This window comes from Colobus angolensis, unplaced genomic scaffold (genome assembly GCF_000951035.1).
Source record: "Colobus angolensis palliatus isolate OR3802 unplaced genomic scaffold, Cang.pa_1.0 Scaffold30, whole genome shotgun sequence".
Classification (NCBI taxonomy): Eukaryota; Metazoa; Chordata; class Mammalia; order Primates; family Cercopithecidae; genus Colobus; species Colobus angolensis.
In genome coordinates, this window is record NW_012116266.1 from 5,557,235 (window position 1) to 5,570,745 (window position 13,511).

The window sequence follows — 13,511 nt, forward strand, 5'->3', positions numbered from 1 at the left end:
TGTTGCCCAGGCTGGAATGCAATGGCACAATCTTGGCTCACTGCAACCTCTGCCTTCCAGGTTCAAGTGATTCTCCTGCCTCAGCCTCCTGAGTAGCTGGCATTACATTACAGGCATGTGCCACCACGCCCCGCTAGTTTTTGTATTTTTAGTAGAGACGGGATTTCGCCATGTTAGCCAGGCTGGTCTTGAACTCATGACCTCGTGATCTGCCTGCCTCGGCCTCCCAAAGTGCTGGGATTACAGGCGTGAGCCACGGTGCCTGGCCTGCTTTCATTTTCTTAAAACAGATGCTAATTACTTTTCACTTAGTATAAAAGTGGTAATAAAAGAGACAAAGAATAGCAAATAGCAGATTCACATAAGAGAAAAAGCAGTGAACAGAAGATATAATGGTGATGCAGGTCAGGCTTGGTGGTTCATGCTTGTAATCCCGCCACTTTGGGAAGCAGAGGAGGGAGGATGGCTTGAGCTCAGGAATTCAAGACCAGCCTGGGCAACATGGTGAAACCCATCTCTACAAAAAGTAAGAAAATTAACCAGGTGTGGCGGCGCACGCCTGTGGTCCTAGCTACTTAGGTGGCTGACGCAGAAGGATGGCTTGAGTCAGAGAGGTCAAAGCTGCAGTGAGAAGTGACTGCACTACTACATTCCAACCTGAGTGACAGAGTGACAGCCTGGGTGACAGAGTGACAGCCTGTCTCAAAAGAAAGAGAAGAAAAGGGGATTCACTGGTTTTCTTTTGTTGTATCATTGCTACATACTGAATTTTCTCCTCAAAACTTAGGAAAGGAATGCAAAACGTGCAAACCCCAAAACTGACAGTCACAAAGACAATGATAAATATTTCATACTTGTGTGGAGATGGCCAAGTATTAGGATCCTGAAGTACCACACCAAGGGCATAAAGGACAAGGGTCTGTGAAAAAAAAATCCAATTAGTCAAGGACTAACAGAGATAAAATGACTTCTAGAAAGTCAACTTATTCCAAACTTCTTTTAATATAGATAGTGAATACAAAATAACAATTTAAAATAATGGAAGAAATTGGCCGGGTGCGGTGGCTCACGCCTGTAATCCCAGCACTTTGTGAGGCTGAGGCGGGTGGATCATGAGGTTAGGAGATCAAGCCATCCTGGCTCACACAGTGAAACCCTGTCTCTACTAAAAACACAAAGAAGCAGCCAGGCGTGGTGGTGGGCACCTGCAGTCCCAGCTACTACTCGGGAGGCTGAGGCAGGAGAATGGTGTGAACCCAGGAGGCGGAGCTTGCAGTGAGCCCAGATTGCGCCACTGCACTCCAGCCTGGGCGACAGAGTGAGACTCCATCTCAATAAATAAATAAATAAATAAAATTTAAAAAAATAATAATGGAAGAAACCACAAGTGATTATTTTGGTAATCTTACAATGAGGAAGGCCTCCCTAAGCATGTCACAAAATCTAGAAACCATAAAGGAATAACAGACTTAACTATATGAAAATTTAAAATCTGCATCCAGTTAAAAAACAATAAAAAAAGAATGTAAGCAACAGTGAGTTATTTGCTATATAACTGACAGAGTTTGTATAGTATACAAAAATATATATAAGCTCACTAGAAAAATCAGTGAAAGTTATAAAGACCAGAATTCACAAAAGAAAAATACAAACTGTTAATATATGTATGAAAATTTGTTCAATTTCTCCAATGATCAGAGAAAAGCAAGATTCATAAAATATACATAAGACTCAAATTCACAGGTGGTGAGGATTTGGAAAGAAAAAACATTCTCATACATTGTTGCTGAAAGTATAAAATGGCTTTCAGAGAACATTTTAAATTTAACATACACATGGCCCAGTGTAGCGGATAATGCCTATAATCTCACCACTTTGGGAGGCTGAGGCAGGAGGATCACTTGAGCCTAGGAGTTCGATATCAGCCTGGGCAACATAGTGAGACTCTGTCTTTATAAAAAACAAAAAAAATTTAGTCCAGGTACTTGGGAAGCTGAGATGGGAGGATCACTTAAGCCTGGGAGGTTGAGGCTGCAGTCGCACCACTATACTCCAGCCTAGGTAAAAGAGCAAGACCCTGTCTGAAAATAATAATAACTGAACATACACATGGACTTTGACACAAAAACTCCATGTCGAAGACTCTACTCAACACCTGTACCAGTATATAATTAAAAAAAAATGTCAATCATAATTTCCATTAGCGGGGGCTGCTTAAATAAATCATGCTGGTCGGGCATGGTGGCTCATGCCTGTTATCCCAGCACGTTAAGAGGTGGAGGTGGGTGGATCACTTGAGGCCAGGAGTTTGAGACCAGCCTGGCCAACATGGTGAAACCCCATCTCTACTAAAAATACAAAAATGAGCCAGGCCTTGTAGTGCAAGCCTGTAATCCCAGCTACGCAGGAGGCTGAGGCAGGAGAATCACTTGAATTCGGGAGGCGGAGGTTGCAGTGAGCCAAGATTGCACCACTGCACTCCAGGCTGGGTGATACAGTGATATTCTGTCTCAAAAAATCAAATTAAAACATAAATTATGGTACAGTCACACAATGGAATATTATGCAGCCATTAATAATGAGTCGAATCTGTATCAAGTGCTAGGTATACTAATAGCCATGATACACTCAATAACAGAAGAAAATTAAAGAACAATATAGGAAGAGTAACTTTTCACATATAAATTATTTAATACATACGTAGATGTGTGTTTCTATAAACATATACACAGAAATAGGTCTACAGAAATACATACTAAACTGCTAACAGTAGTACCTTTTGGGAAGAAAGACTTTTATGTTGTTTGAACTTTAAAACAAGCACATATTATTTTGTAACTAAAATAATTGCATCTTTTATTTAATAACGGGTAGCGTTTATTTGCCACTTTAAACAAATTTAGAATACACACCAGGCGGGGTGCAGTGGCTCATGCATGTAATCTTAGCACTGTGGGAGGCCAAGGTTGGCAGATCACCTGAGGTCAGGAGTTCAAGACCAGCTTGGCCAACATGGCAAACCCCGTCTCTACTAAAAATACAAAAATTAGCTGGGCATGGTGGCGGGCACCTGTAATCCCCACTACTCAGGAGGCTGAGACAGGAGAATCCCTTGAACCTGGGAGGTGGAGGTTGCAGTGAGCTGAGATTGCACCATTGCACTCCAGCCTGGGTGACAAGAGCGAAACTCCATCTAAAATGTATATATATATACACACACACCAAAAGAGTTGAGAATAGTTGAATGAATTAAACATATTAAATATTTTCTACCTCTCTAGGAATAATAAATTGGTCAATTTTTCCTTCAATATCTTGAAGCTGGGCAGAAACTGGAGTCAGTTTGGCAGTTCGAACAGTTTCACAAAGCACATGCTGACAATATCTGTTTAAAAAAAAATTTTTTTGAAGATGTTTATTTTGGGAGGCAGTTAGAAATGTACATACATTTAAAAAACGTTCTTCAACAACGGCTCAAACATTCCTAACTTGAAATAGTCCCATCATAATTCTTATCTGCTTAAAGATATGTTATATATTAGAAGTATATAAAAACTTATTAAAAATTTTATAAATTTTAAAATAAATACATTTTATAAGATTTGTTATTAATCTACATATAACTCTAGGTAGATAAAGATTTCAACAAATAAAAACACTTTTAAAAGTACCAGAAGAAAACTCAAAATGTTTCTATAATTTTTTTAAAGTTTATTTTTAGCATGAAGCTGACAGAAAATTATAAAGAAAAATATAAATAACCTAACTAGAGAAACATTTTGTTTACATATTTCTAAAGATAACTAGAAAAAATATTTTCAGTAAAGATATCCTTAATGTATAAAACCTCTTTAAAAGTAATTAAAATAATCCAACAACCCCATAGAAACCGGGACAGAGAATACAAAAAGCAATTCACAAAAACATACTAATGGCCTGAAGACATGAAATGATACTCAACTTAATTAACAACTTAAAGACTGCCAATCATAGCGTTTTTTTTTTACTTGCCAGATTGACAAAGATGAAAAAGAATGACAGCAGATATTACTAGAAAAAGATGGAGAAAAAGACATTCTCATATCCAATTGGTGGAAGTATAAAGTGGTACACCTTAAGTGTACATCACAATGAGAAGAATAAAAACTAAAATGTATTGCAATTTTGCTCTGAGTTAGTTCACTTAAATACTTTATATACAGGATCTTATCGAATCCTTACAAGAAACCCGTGGGTGCTATTATTATTCTAATTTTACAGATTAAAATCAGAGGCAGTTATTTAAGATCACATAGGAGGTAAGTTGTGTTGACGGGATTCAAATCTTAACCACTGACCTACTGCATACATCCTTCAACTAGAAGCTCACTTCTAGGACCTTATTATACAGAAATATTTGAAAATATTAGCAAAGATGTAAGCACAGAAGTGTTAATTGTTTGTAACATCAAAAACAACAAAATCAAAATGGGAAACATTCTTCCTTCCTTTCCTCTGTACAAATATTTATTGCATACCTGCTACCTGTGAAGCACTGTGCTAGATACTGAGCTACAACAATAAACAAGAGATACACCATCAAAGGGGTTCAGATGCTAGTTGGCAGTGGGGAGGCAGAGTGGATAGGACATAAAGGATGAACAATTAAGCAAGCATAGCACATGTTACGATAAAGGAAGTTCGGGGTATTACTGGAATATAAGGCAGGAACAGCTACTCTAGGGAAAGGGTTTTGTAGAGAAATAAACACAGGCTGGGCCGGGAGCAGCGGCTCACGTCTGTAATCCCAGCATTTTGGGAGCCAGAGGCGGGTGGATCACTTGGGGTCAGGAGTTCGAGACTAGCCTGGCCAACATGGTAAAACCCCGTGTCTACTAAAAATACAAAAATTAGCTACGTGTGGTAGTGCACGCCTGTAATTCCAACTACTTTGAAGGCTGCGGCATGAGAATCGTTTCAACCCAGGAGGTGGAGGGTGCAGTGAGCTAAAATTGTGCCACTGCAAACCTGCCTGGGTGACAGAGAGAGACTGCATCTCAAAAAAAAAAAAAAAACAGGAGAGAGAAAGAGAGAAATAAACACAGGCTGAAATCTGCAAAACAACAACATAAAAAAGAAAAAAAAAAACTCAAACCACCCACAATAAAAAAAAACCCCACCCCAAAACCAAAAACCAAAACCCGGACTTAACTAAAGGAGAGACAAAAAGAGAATCTATACAGAGGAACGGTTTGTGCAAAAGCCAGGACAGGAGGTAAGAAACAAAAGACTTTGAGCAGAGCTAAACTGAAAGCTATGAAGAGGCACAAGTGAGGATAAGGTGAGTACACAAGGCCCAGCTTTTGAAATGCTTCGTGAGCTATAGTAGAGAGTTTAAACTTTAAAAAGTTGTTTATTTCCTCATTTATTTTTAAGAGACAGATTCTTGCTCTGTTGCCCAGACTGGAGTGCAGTGACACTCTATCATGCTGCAGCCTCAACCTCCGAAGCTCAAGCGATCCTCCCACCTCAGCCTCCCTAGTAGTTGTAACCACAAGCACATGCCTTTATGTCTGTCTAATTTTTAAATATTTTGTAGAGACAGGCTCCCTCTATGTTGCCCTGAATGGTCTCAAACTCTCGGGCTCAAGCAATCCTCCAGCCTCAGCCTCCCAAATTGCTGGAATTAAAAGCATGAGTCATTGCACCCAGCCCAATTGTTACCAGCTTAAGGGCACACATTTACGAAGGAATTTCACCTTCGACTTCACACACTTCTATATGATAAAAACTTCAAAAGGCAACTAGTATTACTTTTAAAAAAGTAGTTACATTCAATGTAATAAATAAAACTTCCAACATTTAAAAGCCTCCCAGTTCTTTCCAGTGGTTATCTTGTTTTCTTTTCTTTTTTTGAGAGAGGGTCTCACTGTTACCAGGATGGAGTGTAGTGGTGTGATCATGGCTCACTGCAGCCTGGACTTCCTGGGTTCAGGTGATTCTCCTGTATCAGCCTCCTGAGTAGCTGGGACTATAGGCATGCACCACCATCCCTAGCTAATTTTTTGTATCTTTTTTTTTTTAGAGATGAGGTTTTGCCAGGTTGCTCTGGCTGGTCTTGCACTCTCGGGCTTTGGCGAGCCTCTCACCTTCACCTCCCAAATTGGTGGGATTACAGGTGTAGGCCACTGTGTCCAGCCACTCTATCTTCTCTATAGTTGATTTTATGCTCCAAGGTAGGGTTGCTTGCTACTCAGTCTCAGACTTCTAACCCCAAAGCAGTCACAGTTCAATTAAAAAAAAAAATTAATTAAGGTATAGTTATATGCAATAAAATTAACCCATTTTACCTGTACAGTTTGAATTTTAGTAATTGTATACAATTGTGTAACTACAACCACAAGTAATATATAAGACAGTTTCATTTTCTTTCTTTTTTTTTTTTTTTTTTGAGTAGTCGTCTTGCTCTTTCGCCCAGGCTGCAGTGCAGTGGCGCGATCTCGGCTCACTGCAAGCTCCGCCTGCTGGGTTCATGCCATTCTTCTGCCTCAGCCTCCCGAGTAGCTGGGACTACAGGCGCCCGCCACGGTGCCCGGCTAATTTTTTGTATTTTTAGTAGAGACGGGGTTCCACCATGTTAGCTAGGATGGTCTCGATTTCCTGACTTGTGATCCACCCGCCTCGGCCTCCCAAAGTGCTGGGATTATAGGCGTGAGCCACTGCGCCCGGCCGACAGTTTCATTTTCTTCATGCCCCTTTGTAGTTGATCCTGTCCCCATTCCTAACCCCCAACAGTATGCTTTTTATTACCATAATTTGCCTTTTCTAGAATTTCACACAAATGAAATCATACAGTAGCCGTATTTTATGTTTCACCCTTTCACTTAAATCACTAAGATTTATCTGTGTTGTTGTGTGTATTAATATGGTGTTCCTTTTTATTACTTGGTAGTATTCTATGGTATGGTAATACCACAATTTGTTTATCTATTTACCGGTTGAACATTTGAACTACTTCCAATTTTGGGCTATTTTGAATAATACTGCTATGAATATATGCAAACAGGTCTTTATGTAGTCATGTTTTCATTTATCTTGGAATGAAATTCCAAAGAGTGGAATTGCTGGGTCATATAAGTGTATGTTGAACTTTTTAAGAGCCTACTATATTGTTTTCTATTGTTTTCTTTTCTTTTGAGACAGGGTCTCACTCTGTAACCCAGGCTGGAGTGCAGTGATGCAATCACTGTAGCCTCGACCTCCTGAGCTCAGGCAATCCTTCCACCTAAGCCTCCTGAGTAGCTTGGACTACAGGCGCATCCCAGCACAAGCACATCTGGCTGGTATTTTGTATTTTTAGTAGAGATGGGTTTTTGTCGTGTTGCCCAAGCTGGTCTTGAACTACTGGGCTTAAGTGATCCGCCTGCCTTGGCCTCCCAAAGTGCTGGAATTACAGGTGTAAGCCACCACATCTGGTCAAGCCTACTAAATTATTATCTAATGTTGCTGTACTGTTTTTTATTACCATCAACAAAGTATGAGTGTCATACTTGCTCGACTTCACTAGTACTATTTAACAGACTAAGTTAAACATTTCCCACACAACCTTATGATTTTAAAAAGCAGATTCATTTACCTAATAAAATCTACGTATAAATACTTGAAGTCCTATAAAAATATATAGCTTTCCTAAATAGCAACAATAGCTTTAAATTAGATAAACCAGTTCAAATTTACCTTTTAATAATCTCTTTTTATTGTGTTCTTACCTGAGCTGCTCAATTTTCTCTGGAGTAATAGGACCATTTCCAAAAACTTGGTTTATCTCTTCATATAAATTTTTTTGAACTTCTTCAGAGGTGGTTAAAAAACAGATTGCCCAGGTACACACTAGGTAAAACATTATATGAATAACAATGAAAATAGCTAAGTCGTGGCTTGGGTATGGAATAAGAAAAAAACTAATTATTTAGAGTGGGGTTTTTGTATTTGCTTTTTTTCTCCTACAGTACAGAAGATAACATAAGTGGTACCAAAAAGTAAAATTCTTCACAGAGTTTGTATTACACTGAATGGAACATCAATATTTACGGATTGCCCTCCAACAGACATAGTGCAATCTGGATGCCTTCTTTCTTAAAACTGGTAAGTAACCGGAGCCAATTAATTTTACCTTAGGTGAAATAGTTATGATAATAAATAAATTTCATATCTGTAGGAGTGCTCAATGTTGGTTATTGCAATGGATTACTGGATGCACTCAACCTTATTAGGTTGATTTATCAGTTCACTTAGGAGCACTAATGAAATGATTCAGACAAATCAAGCTAGCAGATTTATCAATAAATCAATATTCTAACATATTTACCTGTGATGGTAAATACACTGGCTCAAAATTTGTGACTGGTTATTGCTTAGAATAGTTCTCAACCAGACGTGGCGGCTCACACCTGTAACCCCAGCACTTTGGGAGGGATTGCGCAGAGGGGATCACTTTGGGAGGGGATCTGAAGCTGGGGGATTGCTTGGGCTCAGGAGTTCAAGACTAGTCTGGACAACATGGCAAAACCCCATCTCTACAAAAAACTCAAAAATCAGCTGGGTGTGGTGGTGTGTGCCTGTAGTCACAGCTACTTGGGAGGCTGAGATGGGATGATCGCTGGAGCCCAGGAGGTTGAGGCTGCAGTGAGCTGTGATCACGCCACTGCACTCCACCCTGGGAAACCAAGTGAGACCCTGTCTCAAACAAACAAACAAACAACAACAACAAAAAACAGTGGTTCTCAAAAACCACCTGAGAGATGGCTGATGCTATAACCTCACATTCACAAATTCTGGTTCAGTAGGTTTATGGTAATGTCCAAACATCTGTACTTTTAACAAATAGAATATCACATTTATCTCAATTAACACCAAAATGGGAAGATGAATGGCTCATGGCTTACTTTAGCTTAAACTGATTTATGGATTATATTCATTGAGCAAATGAAAATGTAAAGAAATTACATGTTGAGAAAAAATCAGAAGAAATGAAAATGTAAAGAAATTACATGTTGAGGAAAAAACAGAGGAAAAAGAGTAATTGTATTTTCTTTAGTAATACACTGGGATTATAACTATTAAAAGAATGGAACCTTCTGAACATATGTACTACCTCTTTCCCTAGAATATGTTTGAAGTGACACCATCTGTAGCTCTATTGTTCCTGTGTCAAACACTTTTTAATATCCTTCTAGTAACTTGTACTTTACTTACCAATGATCTCTTTCCTGAGCTAAGGGTTAACTTAAACTTATCTCAAAGTTAATTTATAAAAAAAGTTTTCCTGATACACCTATTACCCATATTGTTATTATTAAAATCAGTAGTTACCTGGTACTCAATTACTCTGATTAGTTTTTTTATATCTAGAGTTCACAAAAAACATGAGTGACTGCCTGTCCTTAACTTTTCCCTACATATGCCTCTTCATTACGGCTTCTGAGTGAACTATAGAATTTCTATTTTACAAGTGATGTGAAAACTTGTGCAGGGTACAATATGTATGTCACACAATTTTACAACACAGAGTAATATACAACTGAAGGATTCACCACAACGATTTGCATACAGTGGTCATTCATGTACTCTGCTTGACTATATTATCACTTAAAATTAATATAACAGGCCAGGCGCGGTGGCTCATGCCTGTAATCCCAGCATTTTGGGAGGCCAAGGCGGGCAGATCATGAGGTCAAGAGAACAAGACCATCCTGGCCAACATGGTGAAACCCCGTCTCTACTAAAAATACAAAAAATTAGCCGGGTGTGGTGGTGGGCACCTCTAGTCCCAGCTACTTGGGAGGCTGAGGCAGGAGAATCGCTTGAACCCGGGAGGCAAAGGTTGCAGTGAGCCAAGATTACACCACTGCATTCCAGCCTGGGCTACAAAGTAAGACTCTGTCTCAAAAAAAAAAAAAAAAAAACTCACATTGACTTTTGGTTTGTGGGTTTTTTTTTTTTTTTTTGAGACGGAGTCTCGCTCTGTCGCCCAGGCTGGAGTGCAGTGGATCTCAGCTCACTGCAAGTTTCACCTCCCGGGTTCACGCCATCCTCCTGCCTCAGCCTCCCGAGTAGCTGGGACTACAGGCGCCCGTCACCTCACCCGGCTAGTTTTTTTGTATTTTTTAGTAGGGACGGGGTTTCACCATGTTAGCCAGGATAGTCTTGATCTCCTGACCTCGTGATCCGCCCGTCTCGGCCTCCCAAAGTGCTGGGATTACAGGCTTGAGCCACCACGCCCAGCCAAGGGTTTTTTTTTTTTTTTTTTTTTTTTAGATAGGGTCACACTCTGTCACCTAGGCTGGAGTGCAGTGGCAGTGATCACGGCTCACTTGAGGCCTTGATCTCCTGGCTAAAGTGATCCTCCCACCTCAAGCTTCCCAAGTAGCTGGGACTACAGGAACATGCCACCACGCACAGCTAATTACAATTTTTTTTTTGGTAGAGATCAAGTCCCACTACGTTGCCCAGCCTGTCACACTGGTTCCTTTGTAGGACTCTATTAAAAATGATGGCTGAAAATAGCTTTAAAATGTGATTTTAAGCCACTTAATGTGCTTTAAATGCAATACTGAATCAGACACAATTTCATAGCTCAGAGATAACTTGGAGGTCATCTGGAGCTAAACTCGTATTTTAGAAAAGGAGGAAAATGGAGAGATAAGTATCTTGCCCAAGGCTAATAAGGGGCAGAGTAAGGAGTAAGAACTTATTAAGGTTTCTTGTTTATCTACTCTCAAAAACTTCAGAGAAGCCTTTAAAAACCACCAACCTACATCCAAATACATAGCAATTCTCCTAAAATCTCCCTAAAAACTGAAAATAAAACTAACATATTAATTCAACCTTGGAAATAGTCACTTTTCTTGGTGTCCAGAGCACAAGTGATTTAGATTTTTAAAGGTCTTTAGCAAAGACATATTTATTTTTAATGTAATACGTTTTAAAAACAAGGATTTTAAATCTATTTTTATATTAATTTTTTTAAAGCTGGGGTCTTGTTTTATTGTCCAAGGTAGGCGACCTCCTGGGGCTCACACAATCCTACCACCTCAGCCTCCAACGTAGCTGGGACAAGTGTGCACCACTGGACCAAACAAGTAGGCATTTTTTAAAAAAAGTTGAATGAGGCAGGATGTGGTAGCTCACGCCTATAATCCTAACACCCTGGGAGGCCGAGACGGGCGGAGCACCTGAGGTCAGTTCAAGAATGGCTTGGCCAACATGGTCTCTACTTAAAATATGAAAATTAGCCAAGCATAGTTGCAGGCGCCTGTAATCCCACCTACTCAGGGGACTAAGGCAGGAGAATCTATTGAATCGAGGAGGTGGAGGTTGCAGTGACCTGAGACAGTGCAATTGCACTCCAGCCTGAGTGACAAGAGTGAAACTCTGTCTCAAAAAAAAAAAAAAAAAAAGGCTGAATACATTATTTTTGACATATGCTTACCTAAATTCAATTTAATCATCTATAGTATCTGGACATTTCTGTATGCCAAAGAAGAAAACTTTATAGGAAGTTTACATTTGTATCATTTTAAAGAAAGTTTCCTTAAACATTAAGGGATATAAATGAAATCCTTCAAGGGAACATAAATTTTCTAAAATTTAAATTCATGTCCTAATACTTCCTTTTGTTTTTTGGGTTTTTTTTTTTTTTTTTTGAGACAGAGTGTAGCTCTGTCACCCAGGTTGCAGTGCAGTAGTGCGATCTCAGCTCACTGCAACCTCTGCCTCCAGGGTTCAAGCGATTCTCTTGCCTCCTGAGTAGCTGAGATTACAGGCACATGCCGCCATACCCGGCTACTTTTTGTATTTTTAGTAGAGATGGGGTTTCACCATGTTGGTCAGGCTGGTCTCGAACTCCTGATCTTGTGATCCGCCCCCTCAGCCTCTCAAAGTTCTGGGATTACAGGCATGAGTCACCATGCCTGGACTCCTTTTGTTTTTTGACAGGGTCTCACTCTTGTCACCCAGGCTGCAGTCCAGTGGTGCGATCACGGCTCACTGCAACCTCAACCTCCTGGGCTTAAGTGATACTCCCACCTTAGCCTTCCTTACATAACTGGGATTACAGGTGTGTGCCACCAGGCCTGGATAATTTTTGAATTTTTTAGAGATAGGGTTCCGCTGTGTTGCCCAGGCTGGTCCCAAATTTCTGGGCTCCAGTGATTCATCCACCTCGGCCTCTCAGAGTGCTGGCATTATGGCTATGAGCCACCTTGCCTGGCCCCCTAATACTTTCTTTAAGTATTTTTATCTTAGTATATTTTTATGCCTACAGAAGTATTTTTATAAATACTGTATAAATAAATGGTACTCCACCAATCTAAAAACCAAGTGAGGAAACTTAGAAACATATCAAATGTTTTACAATTTTACATACAAATCACCTACAATTTCAATGAGAGGAGTTCTTTTAAATTGTGATTTCTGTGGCCTATATACTCTTGTTGGTAGACCTTAATAATAGCAAACTAGCTTGGAGTCAAAGTGGAAAGCAGCAGCAGGAAATGAAAAGCTCACTGTTCTGGTTGGAAAGGTGTCAACAGCAGTTCATTTTAAAGGCACTAACTAGAATTCACAATCCATAAAATGTGTCAAGAAATTTACGGCAATTTTCAGAGGTGACTTTAAGCACTTGGGGTTAAGAAAAAAAGCACCTATGTGAGTCAGCCCTTTAAAACAAGACTAAAAAAGAGGGAAAAATTTTAAAGAAGTCCTCTAAACAGTGTTTTATTTTTGTTTGTTTTGAGACAGTCTTGCTCTGTTGCCCAGGCTGGAATGCAATAGTGCGATCATCACTCACTGCAGCTTCAACCTCTTGGGCTCAAGTGATCACCCTGCCTCAGCTTCCCAAGTGGCTGGAACCACAGGCATGTGCCACCACACCCAGCTAACTGTTATTTTTAGCAGAGACGAGGTCTCACTATGTTGCCCAGACTGGTCTCGAACTCCTGGGCTGAAGTGATCCTCCTACCCTGACCTCCCAAAGTGTTGGGATTACAGGTGTGAGTTGCCATGCCTGGCCTTGTTTGGTTTTTTCGGGACAGGGTCTCACTCTGTTGTTCAGGCTGGAGTGCACATCAGTTCACTGTCACCTCCATCCTCATGATTCAGCCTCTTGAGTAGCAGGCATGGGCCATCATGCTTAGTTAACTTATTTTTTTTGTAGAGAGAGGGTCTCTGTTTTCTGGGCTGGCCTCCAACTCCTGGCCTCAAGCAATCTTTCACCTCAGCCTCCCAAAGTGTTGGGATTACAGGTGTGAGCCACTGTGCTCAGCCTGTATATTTAGTAATTCATCTGAAAAAGAAATCAATTTATACTTACATTTTGCAGTTATTATGCAACTGGCCAGAGAAAATATCATACTGTCTTCTAGGATCTAGGAAACAAAGCTAAGTTTAGAAAGTGTGAAAAATGTAAGGTAGCCTATATTAGGCCCTGCTAAAATAATCTACAGTATAAAATTAGTGTCAATGAAAAAAAA

The 13,511-nt window shown here is 39.9% G+C and overlaps 1 protein-coding gene across 1 annotated transcript in view; it reads right to left on the reverse strand.

Moving 5' to 3' along the window:
- The window catches only part of LOC105517458 (cytochrome P450 20A1), a 67,254-nt gene that overhangs the window by 3,574 nt on the left and 50,169 nt on the right, over nt 1-13,511 (reverse strand). The window contains exons 8-11 of the mRNA XM_011949998.1: nt 13,352-13,406; nt 7,749-7,869; nt 3,274-3,385; nt 855-919 (exon numbers count right to left, since the gene is read on the reverse strand). Coding sequence (XP_011805388.1) covers nt 855-919; nt 3,274-3,385; nt 7,749-7,869; nt 13,352-13,406 — 353 coding nt within the window. The remainder of the gene's footprint in view (nt 1-854; nt 920-3,273; nt 3,386-7,748; nt 7,870-13,351; nt 13,407-13,511) is intronic.